The 12018-nt window shown below is 51.1% G+C and overlaps 1 protein-coding gene across 3 annotated transcripts; it reads right to left on the bottom strand.

Annotated features, from left to right (window-relative positions):
• Positions 1–13: 13 nt before the first annotated feature.
• KHK (ketohexokinase) lies at positions 14–11801 on the bottom strand. Of its 3 annotated transcripts, XM_053589665.1 has the most exons (9): positions 11206–11795; positions 7768–7884; positions 5620–5754; positions 5304–5438; positions 3291–3363; positions 2170–2316; positions 620–708; positions 337–494; positions 14–250 (listed from the first exon to the last, which is right to left on the bottom strand). In XM_053589665.1, exons 1-9 carry the CDS (start codon positions 11295–11297, stop codon positions 165–167), a joined length of 1032 nt encoding a protein of 343 aa, XP_053445640.1. In that variant the 5' UTR covers positions 11298–11795; the 3' UTR covers positions 14–164. The 3 variants fall into 3 exon arrangements, with proteins under 3 accessions (XP_053445640.1, XP_053445641.1, XP_053445642.1); XM_053589666.1 differs by lacking the exon at positions 5620–5754 and having other exon boundaries at positions 11206–11789; XM_053589667.1 differs by lacking the exon at positions 337–494 and having other exon boundaries at positions 32–250; positions 11206–11801.
• Between the last annotated feature and the right edge of the window lie 217 nt (positions 11802–12018).

Genomic DNA, 12018 nt, shown 5'->3' with positions numbered 1-12018 from the left:
GGCCCGGAGGACTGGACACAGGCAGGGTCCTCCCCACACAACCTGCATCTGCCCAAGGAGAAAGGCAGCCCAGACACCAGGCTGGATGGAGGGGAGATGGCAATAGCAGCGATGATGCCAGACTCCAAGGGGGTGATAATCTGGTACCTCCTGCCACACACCTCTCACACGATGCCATCAAAGCCGTGCAGGCCACACTTCTTGCCCGCCACCTGGCAGCCAAACCTCAGTGCCTCCTGCATGCTCTTCCCTGGAGGAGGAACAAGTATCTGGGTCAGCCAGGAGGTTGGTGCAAAGGTAGTCCTTAACCTTGTCCCCCCCTGCTGGGGTACTCACCCTGGGAGAGGCTGAAAATGACAGAGGCATTGAAGGTGTCTCCAGCCCCCAGAGTATCTACCACACGGGGCGGTGGGAAAGCCTCCGAGTGGAGTAATTTGCCGTCAGGGCCCAGGGCACCAGCACCCTCCTCAGCCCAGGCACAGACAAGTACAGCCCTGCAAGACAACTCCCCTCAGCTGGGTGTTACCCCACCTGCTCCCCCAGACCATACCCTTTAGACCCAGGGAATCCAGGGTTACCCTCCAGCCTCTACAGCCCCTTCCTGGCTTCCCCGGCTCACCCTTTCCTCACACGATTGTACAAGCCCCGCAGGGCTTCGTTTGCTGACTGGAACCCCAAGTGCTTGGCAACATCTTTACTGACAAACACCTGCAGGCAGTGGAAGACAGGTTGAGGGTCCCCTCTAACTCTAGGCACTCACCACCACCAGCCTGGCATTGCCTTCACATTATAACATGACTCCCTCAACATAACATGGCCACATAAACCCCCAACAGAGTATCTCACTGTCCCACAGAAAGATGGTTTTATATGTGCTTATGATATGCTAAATAGGGGCGGCACCTGTGGGTCAAAGGGGTAGGGCGCCGGCCCAATATGCCAGAGGTGGCGGGTTCAAACCCAGCCCCAGCCCAAAACTGCAAAAAAAAAAAAAAAAAAAATATATATATATATATATATATATGCTAGAATACAGCCTTGTATATTTTGATACAAAAGCCTTGATCCATGTGTTCTAGATCAATGAATTAAAAACCCAGAGAAAGCTTTGAGCGCCATCTTGGGGTAGAATCCATCACTGCCAGGTCACACTGTAATGGTTCTCAGGAGCACGCTTTTATCTTTCCTGACACAACTAGGATTTCTTCAAGGATAAACAAAAAGGGGGAGGGGATAGGGATCTAGAGTTCCCTCAACACTAGCTACATAGAATCTCCAGAGATAATTTTAGTGAAAAATACCAAGTAGAGCCCTGGCTCTATGAATCATAAAAAACACAAAGGTGGGGTCCAGGCATCCATACTTTAAAATGTGGAGCCAAGGTTGAGGACCACCAGACTGAATGGTCTCCAGTCAGCTTCAGCTATGATGCTTCAATTGCCTCCCAAATTCTATTTACAAAATTGTCTCCCAAATTTACCGTGTGCAAGTCTTCTTCCCACCCTCCTCTTATCCCTACTAGCTCCCACAATCCACCACCCACCCTAAAGTTGGAAGAAACCCCAGAGAACAGTTCTATACATTTGTTTTGCAGCAGAAAAGACCAAGGAAGACCAGAGAGGAGATGCCCCCATGCAGGCTTGCCTTGTGGCTGTCTTGGTCCTGTCCGTGCCCTCTAGGCACCCTTATACCTATGCACACACACAGGGTGGAGACATTCTATTCCTGGACACTGCTGTGGCCTGCACTAGAGCCCAGAGCTGGGAGTCTGCATCTTTGCTTTGCCCAACACCACGAGCCCAGAACTGCCATTCCAAGTGTGGTACACAGGATAAGGAGACTCCCTAATAGGCCAGGCACAGTGGCTCATACCAGTAATCCTAGCACTTTGAGAGGCTAAGGTGAGAGGACTGCTTTGAGGCCAGGAGTTTAAGTACAGCCTTCAGAACCTATCTCTACAAAGAAAAGAAAAATTACCCAGGTATGATGTTGAGCATGTATAGTTACAGCTACTTGGGACTGAGGTGGAAGGGTTGCTTGAGCCCAGAGTTTGAGGTTGCAGTGAACTATATTGACGCTCGTGCTCTCTAGTCTGGGCAACAGAAACCCTGCCTCAAAAAGAGTCAAAGTAGCTGGATGTGGCAAGGAGAGGGTTCACAGGGTACTCACCACGTCTCCATAGCCAAATAGTTGGAATAGCTCCTCATGGGGCTTTTCCACCTCCACAGATACTCGGATCCTCTGCCCTGGAGGCAGTCTGGCATTGTGCTCATCTATCCGCTGCAGCATCTTCACCTGCTCTGAAGCATTCCGGCCCTGGGACAGGACAGGGCAGCTCAGGACTGCTGGGCACTGCCTAACTGATCTGGCTCATTTTTCCCTCCCTGCTGCAACTCTGGATGAGGAGGGAGAGAGATGGGGGGGGGTGCTGGGCTGGAACCGCATCCCAACTTACAAACTTATAGAGCTGTTATGGACCTTGGAGACCTTATCAACCAGCTCCCTCATTACACAGACAAGGAGACTAAAGAATAAAAAAGACGGGGCGGCTCCTGTGGCTCAGTGAGTAGGGCGCCGGCCCCATATGCCGAGGGTGGCGGGTTCAAACCCAGCCCCGGCCAAACTGCAACCAAAAAATAGCCGGGCGTTGTGGCGGGCGCCTGTAGTCCCAGCTGCCTGGGAGGCTGAGGCAAGAGAATCGCGTAAGCCCAGGAGTTAAGAGGTTGCTGTGAGCTGTGTGATGCCACGGCACTCTACCCGAGGGCGGTACAGTGAGACTCTGTCTCTACAAAAAAAAAAGAATAAAAAAGACTTTCCAAAGGACCTACAATAAGTTAAATGACAAGACTGGGATTAAAACGCAAAACTTCTCGGGGTATCCTCCCATCCAGATCTCAAAACTGCTCCTAGAGTGAAGGTCCTAGTGCCCTTTATTTGGGAACTGAGTCAGGCCCTCTCCTTCCTGTTTCCCCAGAGGAAATGGGTCAGACCCTAATTAGCCAGCCTCCTGCCAGAGGCAGAGTTGGAGGAGGTGGGGCAGCCCATAAAGCTGAAAGGGCTGGGCATTGCCTAGAGCCAGCTGTGTCTTCATCCTGCTGTGTGACCTTGAGTTAGTCACCCAGTCTTAGTTTCCTCACCTGAACACATAAGGAAGAATGGAGAAGGAATGAAGGGGATAGGATTGATTTATCTCTAAGGTACTTGACAGTTCAAAGAAACCAAACAGGCAGAACATATGGGAGGAGGCTGGCAGGTCGAGCCCCTCTAAGCACAGGTAGGGCGGGGCTTGCCTCAATGTGGATCCACTTGAACCGGGTCAGATCAACCTTCTCAAAATCTTTAGCCGACACATCTGGCAGGTTCCTAAGTCACAGGATGGAAAGAACAGAGAAGAGACATGTTTGGATCAGCTAGGGTTAGGATTTCTAACTGGCTGCTGGGGACCCTGTGCCTGGCGCTGCCTGCAGCATGTCTGGAAGCTGGATCCACAGTGCAGGATTCTCAGGCTTAGCTCCAGGGTGGGTCCCGTCCTACTTTGCCAGGGCGCCCCCTTCTTAGTTTGAGGCTGTGATATTACCTAAGCCCCTTCTTAGTTTGAGGCTGTGATGTAACCTAAGGGTAAACTCAACTGCAGCACGGATCAAGGAGTCAGCTCTGAGCATCTTGGAGATCACATCTCCCAGAATGTACCAAGAGCCTGAGACTACACTTCCCAGAATCCCCTGGCCGGTCGCACGCCGCTCCCAGCATGCATTGCGGTGGTAGGCGACGAAGCTGGGTCCCGCCATTCGTGTGGTCCCTCTCTCTTTTAGTGCCCCAGGAGTTTAGGACCATTCCTGTGGTACTTATAGCACTCCTGTTCTGAGTTTGGCAGTTCCCTGTCGCAACCCTGAGGTAAAAAGTAGTTGGCCCTTGAGAAAGAGTTTATGTTTGGTTGGCTTAGGCGTGGTGGCCTGAAAAAGGGTCTGCCTCTGCAGCGGGAGACCCACACACAGCCAGCCTGTGTGTCCTGTGGCCGGATCCTTCGTCTACATAACTAATGTGACCTCGGCCTTTCTGAGGCTGCTTTCCCAAATGTCGCCGAAGCCCCAGCCTCAGGCTTGCTGCAGTTGAAGGTAATTGTGTGAATGTGCCTGGATTGAGGCCAATAGATAATAAACGTTTCTCCTGAGCGCGCCTCTCTCTCCCTTCCTGTAAATACTCGTGTCCTTGATCAGAGTTGCTACAGATTGTTGCTTAATTAGCAGAGGACTAGGATTGCCCATGTGAAGGTTGAGTCTAGCACATTTCCCTGTCCACTCACTGTTTGGCACATACAAAGCCCAGGACTGCCCTACTACCCCAGGTCCAGTGGTCATGCTGGGTAGTAAGGATAGTCTGAACCCAGGGCAGCTGGGCAGGCTCTCCCAGCCCTAACAGTAGGTGGCACATACTATTCACAGTAAACTAAACCTCTGAGATCCTTCAGGAGGGAGTCTGTGAAGGGTGAGAGGGGTCAAGGGCTTCAAACCCTGAAGTCCCTCCAGGTTAGCATCACGTGAGGTGGGCCCTGATCTCCTGAGTGTTCCCTCCCTTTTTCTTCAGCAATGGTTGCAAATGGTTGGCATGTTTGGTTTGGCTTTGTCATGCTGGAACCTTTGGGGGACTCATCTGTTTTGAACACCCAAACCCCAGCTCCTTGCTGTCATGCTGCAGGCTGGCAACTCTAGGCTGATCCTGGAAATCCCAGTGGGCACCCTGCCAGGGGTCCTCAAACTACGGCCTGTGGACCACATGCGGTGGTGTGATTGTATTTGTTCCTGTTTTGTTTTTTTACTTCAAAGTAAGATATGTGCAGTGTGCATAGGAATTTGTTCATAGTTATTTTTTTTTTTTTAACTATAGTCTGGCCCTCCAACGGTCTGAGGAACAGTGAACTGGCCCCCTGTTTTAAAAGTTTGAGGACCCCTGCTAGCCCTTCAGGGCTTAAGAAGGGTTGAATCACATCTCCCTCTGCTCTGTCCTGACAATTTCCCCACACCGGAACCCAAGCTGCTGATTGACTAATTACGGAAGAATCACAACATAAATTATATGTCATAAAGGCCTGCCTGGCCATCCTTGGTGTTGACCAAGGCCAAGTTACCAGGCAGGGTAAAGCCCATTCCTTCCCACCTCACTTCTCCCCAGTTGAAAGCAATTCAGAAATCACTGAACAGTTTGGGGACAATTTCTGATACAGAGGGGGGCATTTGGGATGCCCACAGTGGCAATTGAGGGGACTGATTGGTGGGTTGCATCAGGGTGAGGCCTGGGGGCCTTACGTGTCATGGAGCACAATGGTACGGTTGCCATTGGAGTTGTTGATGATGCAGCAAGAGCTGGGGGTATCCCCCCTGCTCTGCCAGGCCACCTGAGACACGTCCACGCCCCGCCGACTGAAGTCAGCCACCAGGAAGCTTGGGGTGGAGCCCGAACCAGGGAAAGGGCAAGGAGAACAGATTAGAGTCTACAAGTGGCCTAGACCTCCCACAGGAGTGGGTAGGGAGTTCTGGAACACATGGCCTCTGAGAGAAGGGTCCTGTTTTGGGAGTTTGGCAGTGATGATGACAGCTGGCAAGGCGTAGACGATGTACAAACCTGTCAGAGAATAGGATGGTGCGACTACCACTGGCCTCGTTGATGATGACTGTGGCGATGGGAACGGAGCCTATAGTCTGAAAGACTGTGTAGCGTAGGTCCACAGAATAGCGACGGAGGTCATCCAGGACAAAACTGCCAAGGCGGAGTAACCCGCAAGAGGTGCCATTCGACAAAGGTTTTGGGGACTGGAGGGTAGCTGGCAGGTCCACTAGGGACCCTGAGGGCAGGGGTGCAAGCAGAGGGGGCTAAGAAAGAACTGGGAACCACAGTCTTGCCACAGGCTATGCAAGGGGGCAGGAGAAGCAGGGGTGTGGAGCCTGGTGTGCAGGGAGAGAAACACTAAGGGACATCCTTTTGGGTCCTGATTGAAGCATGCTCCAACCCTGACTCTGTGTTTCAGTCCAACTCAAGCTGGAAAGGATTTGTTCCTGCTCATAAGCTAGACAGGGGTAGTTTGGGGACCTAGAACCTGTATGCTGTTTGAACCAGTCAGGTAAGGATACCGTGCCCTGCTTCATGCAATGCCCAGGCAGAATTAATCATTAATCACCAAGGCAATACTTTGTCCCCCAGCTGCCCTCTGTGTGCTCATGCCATGGTGCTCTCCTCTCTGGAGTCCCTTCCAGTCTTAAAGCTGTGATTCCTCTCACTCTTCACCTGCCTCAAGGATGCCCAGCCAGGAGGTGGGTGCCTTGGCTGGCCTGCTTCCTGCCCTGTCCTCTCATAGCCAGGTGAACCCTTCCAGCAGTAAGCTGGCTCCCAGTGCCTAATGCCACTCCATATGAGCCTGGTCTAGGACTCTTGCCCAGAATGCTCTCCAATACAGTGAGCCCAGAGGTGTCTTCTTAGGAAGACCACACTGGCAGGAGGCCAGCCTTACCCTTCCCAGCCCTTTCTGGAAGTGTATTGTTCTGTGCCCAAGAGCTGACAATTATGCCCAGCAGTCTAACCACCACCTGGCTTTTCTCACTATGCCCAGACACCACTATCAGCAACACCAAAGCTGGACAATACAAATTTGTATAAAGGTAGCAAGTCAGGGTACCATCCTTTGACTTACAACTCAAGGATCCTTTAAATAGTAGCTTTCCCAAAGCACTGGAAATATGGTTTGATTTGCCAGATAACTTTGTGTGTCCATAATATCTAGCACATGGTAGGTGCTCATTCAACTTGTTGGCCCACCCATCAGTATAATTGCCACATAAAGAAGAGTCTACCACCCTAAGCAAGAGCCACAGAATTGCCTCCAATTTGGACGAAAGGAGCTGCTGAAGGGGTTAAGTACACCCTTGGCTCTGAGTCTCTCTGTCCCATCTCACAGGGCAGATTCTATTTGCTTCATGCCAATTCATCAAGGCAGGGAATTTGGCTATGGCTCAAGTGTTTGGGCTTTGGCAACAAATCCCCTCAAAGCAGGGTTCAAAGGGCTGCTCTTCATAAGCCAGCAACCTGGCAGCCTGCCCCAGTGCCCATAGTGGGCAAAGTGTGGGCCTCACCTCCCGATAAGTGCTTGCTGAGTCGGTAGTGCCAGGGTCAAAGGGCTCTTGGGTCCCTGCAGCAGCCAACATGGAGATGGCACATGGGCCACTTAGGGGACACAGCCTTGACAGCCAGTGGGGGAGTCCTGGGTTCCGGGCGCAGCATTAGCACGTGGCTCGGTGTCCTTGGGCAGGGTACTCTTGCTGCTTCAGTGAATATCAGGGACATGAGCCCTGCCCCTCAACTCAGAAATAAACTTGTGGGCCTGGACCTGGGGACCATGAAAGCTGGAGGACAGGTACAGAGTGTCCCTAACTGCCTTCTGCCAGGATAAAGGACTTCAGAAGGGCAAAGGCAAATTCACCGCAGAGAGTCTGTAAGAATCCAGGAAGGAGAAGGTGGGGAATCTTAAGCGACTCCATAGAGTAACCAGGAAACAAGCTGTGGAAATGAAACCTTCACCAGAGCAGCATTAACAGCTGAACAACCATAAGCCACACCAGGGAGGACCTGGGAGCCTGCACTCCACTGCACCCCCTCCCACCCATATCTGGTGGCCCCAGACCATTCCTTATACCCCACCCCTCCAGGGTTGAGACATCCTTCTCCTTTCCCCACCCTGCAGGCAAACCTCCCCCCGTGAGTGTTCCCTCTTAGACTCACTCAGCAACATGGCCAGGGGCCAGCGAGCCCATGAAGGCACAGGGAGCTCCAAGCAGGGAGAGAACAGTGCAGGAGTTGGACGCGTTGCCTCCACGCTGCCATCTCTGGGATATGCACCTGTGAAGCACAAAAGAGTCCCTGCAGCCCTGGCAGGCTGGTTCCAGGATAAATGTCACCAACCATAGCCCCCTGAGTAGGGGCCACAGAATGTAAGGGCTGAGGGATCCCCTCAGAGAGCATCTAGTCCGCTGTCTCATTTTCTATCTGAAGCAGCCGAGGTTCAGGCCAGGGAAGGAGCTTGGCCAGGGAGCGCCAGGTCTGTCTCCCCAGCCCAGGCTAAATTCAAGCTCACAGTGGTTACCTTTGATGCTTCCACCTGTTCTCAGGGCATCAGGAAACCATTCACTTGGGTCCACCACAAGTTGAAGGCCACGCTAATTCTGGATCATCTCCTCCCCAGTGTTACCAACCCAGATTTCCCCCATCAGAGCTGCATCAATTCCCAGAACCTCCGAGACAAGTCTCCTCTCAAAGGTACCACATTTACACCTGCTTCTAGCAGGAGTGCCTATTTCAATGATAACTGCGAAGTCATTAAATAAAATGAGACAGGAGCGCAAACTCAAACACGGATCCCCCCCAGTTAAGAAGTTAAAAAGATAATATTGAGTATGGACTGGTCTTTCTCCATCGTTACTGAAAATCTATCAGAAGGCAACTAACAAAACTAACAAGATAAACCTGAAGGGCTTCATTGTCATCAGCAACAAAAAACAATAACTTATGCACACAGAGTCAAAGCACTTAAATGGATTCTTGTTTGTGCTCCGGTAATCTGAGAAGTGAACAGTGTTACTACCTGCAAGGTAAAAACAGTTATGTTATATCTACTGTGTCACTTCCCCCAAATAAAGATAATTATAATTGCAGTGGCTCCCAAAAAAAGGAACAAATACCAAAGAACCACCAATTCAGAGAAATAACTGCATCAGAATTTTTAGGCTAAGGCCTAGTTATACACAAAATTTAATCTGGAAGTTCCCATGAGCTTTGGGAAAAGGGGAGCATGATCTCATTAGAAAAAGACTCTAATTGGTAAAGATCAAAGATTTTTCAAGGTGTGTGCTTTAGAGAAGTTTTCATGCAAAGAAAGGAGTCTTGAAGGTTCTGACTTGCTGAAGATCACACCAACAGTTAATGACAAAGCTGATATCAGAACCCAGTTTTCCTGACCCCAAAGCCATTATTATTTACCCTACATTTTTTAATGAAAAGTAGTTAGGTCGGCTCGGCGCCTGTAGCTCAAGCAGCTAGGGCACCAGCCACATATACTAGAGCTCACAGGTTCAAATCCAGCCTGGGCCTGCCAAACAACAATGACAACTACAACCAAAAAATAGCCAGGCATTGTGGCGGGCGCCTGTAGTCCCAGCTACTTGGGAGGTTGAGACAAGGAGTTGGAGGTTGCTGTGAGCTGTGATGCCACAGCACTCTACCCAGGGTGATAGCAGGAAAGAAGGAAGGAAAGCAAAGAAAAGAAAAGAAAAGAAAGGAAGGAAAGAAAGAAAGATCCAAGGTATTTTACTCTGTGGAAATCCTTCAAGGTCACACTGATTGTTCCTGTGCAGAAATGCTCAGCTGAGCATGAAGATGCTATCTGGAAGGCTCTCCTTGGCTTGGTCTCTGGAAGGCAGGGGCCACTCCTCAGGGGTCTGGGTGAGGTCCAGATGGCAGCTCCTGAGAGTGCCCAACTACCTGTCCAGCACAGAGACCCTGAGACAGGTAGGACTGAGACAGCCTGAAAGGATAGGGTCCCTATTCATATGTGCTCATTTGGGAGGCATACCAGAGTCCAGGAGCAGGGCTGCAGAGAAGCAAAGCCACGGGCCTGGGAGCATGGCAGACACGGGAAGAGGCTCTTTAGAGATGTACCTTACTTAGTACACACCTTCAAAACCTGCCTGGCAGCATGGGAGCTAGTAGGACCTCCTTCTCCTAGTCTCCTAATATAATTAAACTCAAAGAAAATGGGACTTTAGTAGTAGTAGAAAGAGGCACTCCAGGTACTCCACAGGCCTTGAATTTGCCCTGCTTTCCTGAGAGTAAGCCCAGCTCCTCACCTTCCCACCAAGTCCTGGGAAGCCAGTTAGTGCACGCTGTGTGCATCTCTTCCACTGTCCCTGAAACAGGCTCTAATCTCTGGCAAATTAAAGCAAAGGGTCAATCCATGAGATGGGAAACAGCAAAAGGACAGGATGCAAAGATGACAGAGGGCTGGAGCAATAAACTTGAAGTTAGGAAACTTGAGTTACAGTTGCTGCTCTGCACTAATTAACTATGCAGGCTTATGAAACTTGTTTGATTTCTCCAATTCTTCAGCTTCCTCATCTATGAAAAGGATTTGACTGATCCTTATACAGTTCCCATGGGCCGCTGGGAAGAGAGTATGGATAATGCTTAGATTGTGCTTTGAGGACTCAAAGCCTGGGGAATGCCTGAGTATCTCATTTTAATTAGCCTTAGGGCTGTCAGTGCTGCAGTGTCCTTCCCGGGTTTAGTTTTGAACTTCACTTGTCTAGTTCTGCTGAGACAACTGATAAACAAGGAGTGATTCTCAGTGTTCTAAGTGCACAAGTGTGCCAAGAAAAAGCTAGTATTCCGCCCCACAAAAATGCCTTCATGGCATTACAATGTAATGGTGGGGCCCTTATCAAGAGTAAATATAAATCATCAACAAATGACTCTTCAACTTCGACCAGAAAACTGAGAAGACGTTTTCCACTATTGTATGTTGTTCATTGACACTTGTAAAAAGGACTTCTGGTAGATTCCTTTTGGAATTTAGCACCAGGGAAAAGTTTGTCATGGCTTTTGGACCAGCTATCTCCATAATCCATGGCATCTCCATATGCCTCTATTGTCAGCAAGCCCTGAGCTACAGTGAAAGGGCTTATATGTTCCTCAACAGTTTAACTGTACATACCTCTTACTGCATCTACTTCAAATCTTTTGCAGAAATAGGTGAGAGACACAAGTGATAAATAAATTAGAAGTAAATGTTGGTGAGAGGTGAGTGCACAGGCTTGGAGTTTAAAAAAAGGAGAAGAAAACTGGCATCTTACTAGCTGTGTGCCCTTGGATTAATCACTTCATCTGTGAGTCTCTACTTGCTTATCTGTAAAATGGGGGTCTTTATGCCTGACACGGTCCCAGGGTTGAAACGAAATTTGGCCAACACGGTGCCATCCAAATCCTGGGTCGTCTTATTAAGGTCTCAATTCTTTCCTCTCTTCTCTCCAGCTGAGAGCCCTCCAGCCTTCCCAGGCGGGGGCGCTGGACTCTCACAACTCACCGCCCAGTGCCTGTGGCCTTGGATGCAGGCACTAAAGTTGGGCTGCCGGAGCCCCTGGGGTGTCGGAGGGGCCCGGGCGCCCCTACCTTATCTCCATGTCCTCTTCAGGATACTTGTCCACCAGACTGATGACGTCCAGCACCACTAGCCCCACGCACAGGATCTGCTTCTCTTCCATGAGGCTGCTCCCAAAGCTTTCTGTCTGCCGAGCTGACGGGGTTCCTCCCGGGCTCTGCTTCTAATCCCAGAGGATTGCGCCGGGTTCCCAGGGGCTGCCCTAGCTCCTCCTACGTGTGAGGAGCTCCTCCTCTAGGGAGCCTCCTGCTGCGGCGAGGGGGTCGAAGGGGCGGAGGAGCAGGGAACTGAGCAGGGCCCTCGCTCCCGATGCCCACTGATCCAAGCTGGCCTGGGAGAACCGACCACGAGGTCTTGGTTCCCAGCCACCCGGTAGCAGATGCCAGCGCCTCCCACTTCTCGGCCTCAGTTTCCTCACTTATCAGTTGGGCTCGGAACTGATGCAAAGCTCGCCAGAGCGTGGCAAAGCAATCTCGCAAATGCAAAGAGAAAAGTGCACCAAAAACGTGCCACTTGCCCTGCCCTTTCCTGCACCTGCGGCTCTGACGCCCGACCCTAGACCTTCAAAGTAGATACCGCCAAGCCTCTCAGCAGCTGTCGGGTCCTTGCAGCCAAGCAGTGACTGGAGCTTTCACGCCCGCCCCGCCCAGTTCCCAGCTGAGGCCCCGCCTCCACCACGGAGCAGCGGAGCCGCTAAGTGAACGGTGGACGTCACGTGACGGGAGGAGCTGTCGAGCGCCCCCTGGCAGACGCAGGAGGAACGGGCGTAACCTGGAGGGGGAACCGCGGGCCGTGTCTCGGATTAGCGGAGGTTAGAGGTTCCC

Source organism: Nycticebus coucang, chromosome 4 (genome assembly GCF_027406575.1).
Source record: "Nycticebus coucang isolate mNycCou1 chromosome 4, mNycCou1.pri, whole genome shotgun sequence".
Taxonomy (NCBI): Eukaryota; Metazoa; Chordata; class Mammalia; order Primates; family Lorisidae; genus Nycticebus; species Nycticebus coucang.
Note: the sequence above shows the minus strand (reverse complement) of the source record. Positions and strands in the feature narration are given on the sequence as shown.

Bases quoted from the DNA above. Each gene is read 5' to 3' on its own strand.
- KHK (XM_053589665.1), bottom strand. From the start codon at position 11,297: ATGGAAGAGAAGCAGATCCTGTGCGTGGGGCTAGTGGTGCTGGACGTC. The intron at 5,755-7,767 runs GTGAGTCTAAGA...CCGCCTTGGCAG, and splicing joins GCCCCTGGCCATGTTGCTGA to TTTTGTCCTGGATGACCTCC. The intron at 5,439-5,619 runs GTTTGTACATCG...CTCCACCCCAAG, and splicing joins ACCATCCTATTCTCTGACAG to CTTCCTGGTGGCTGACTTCA.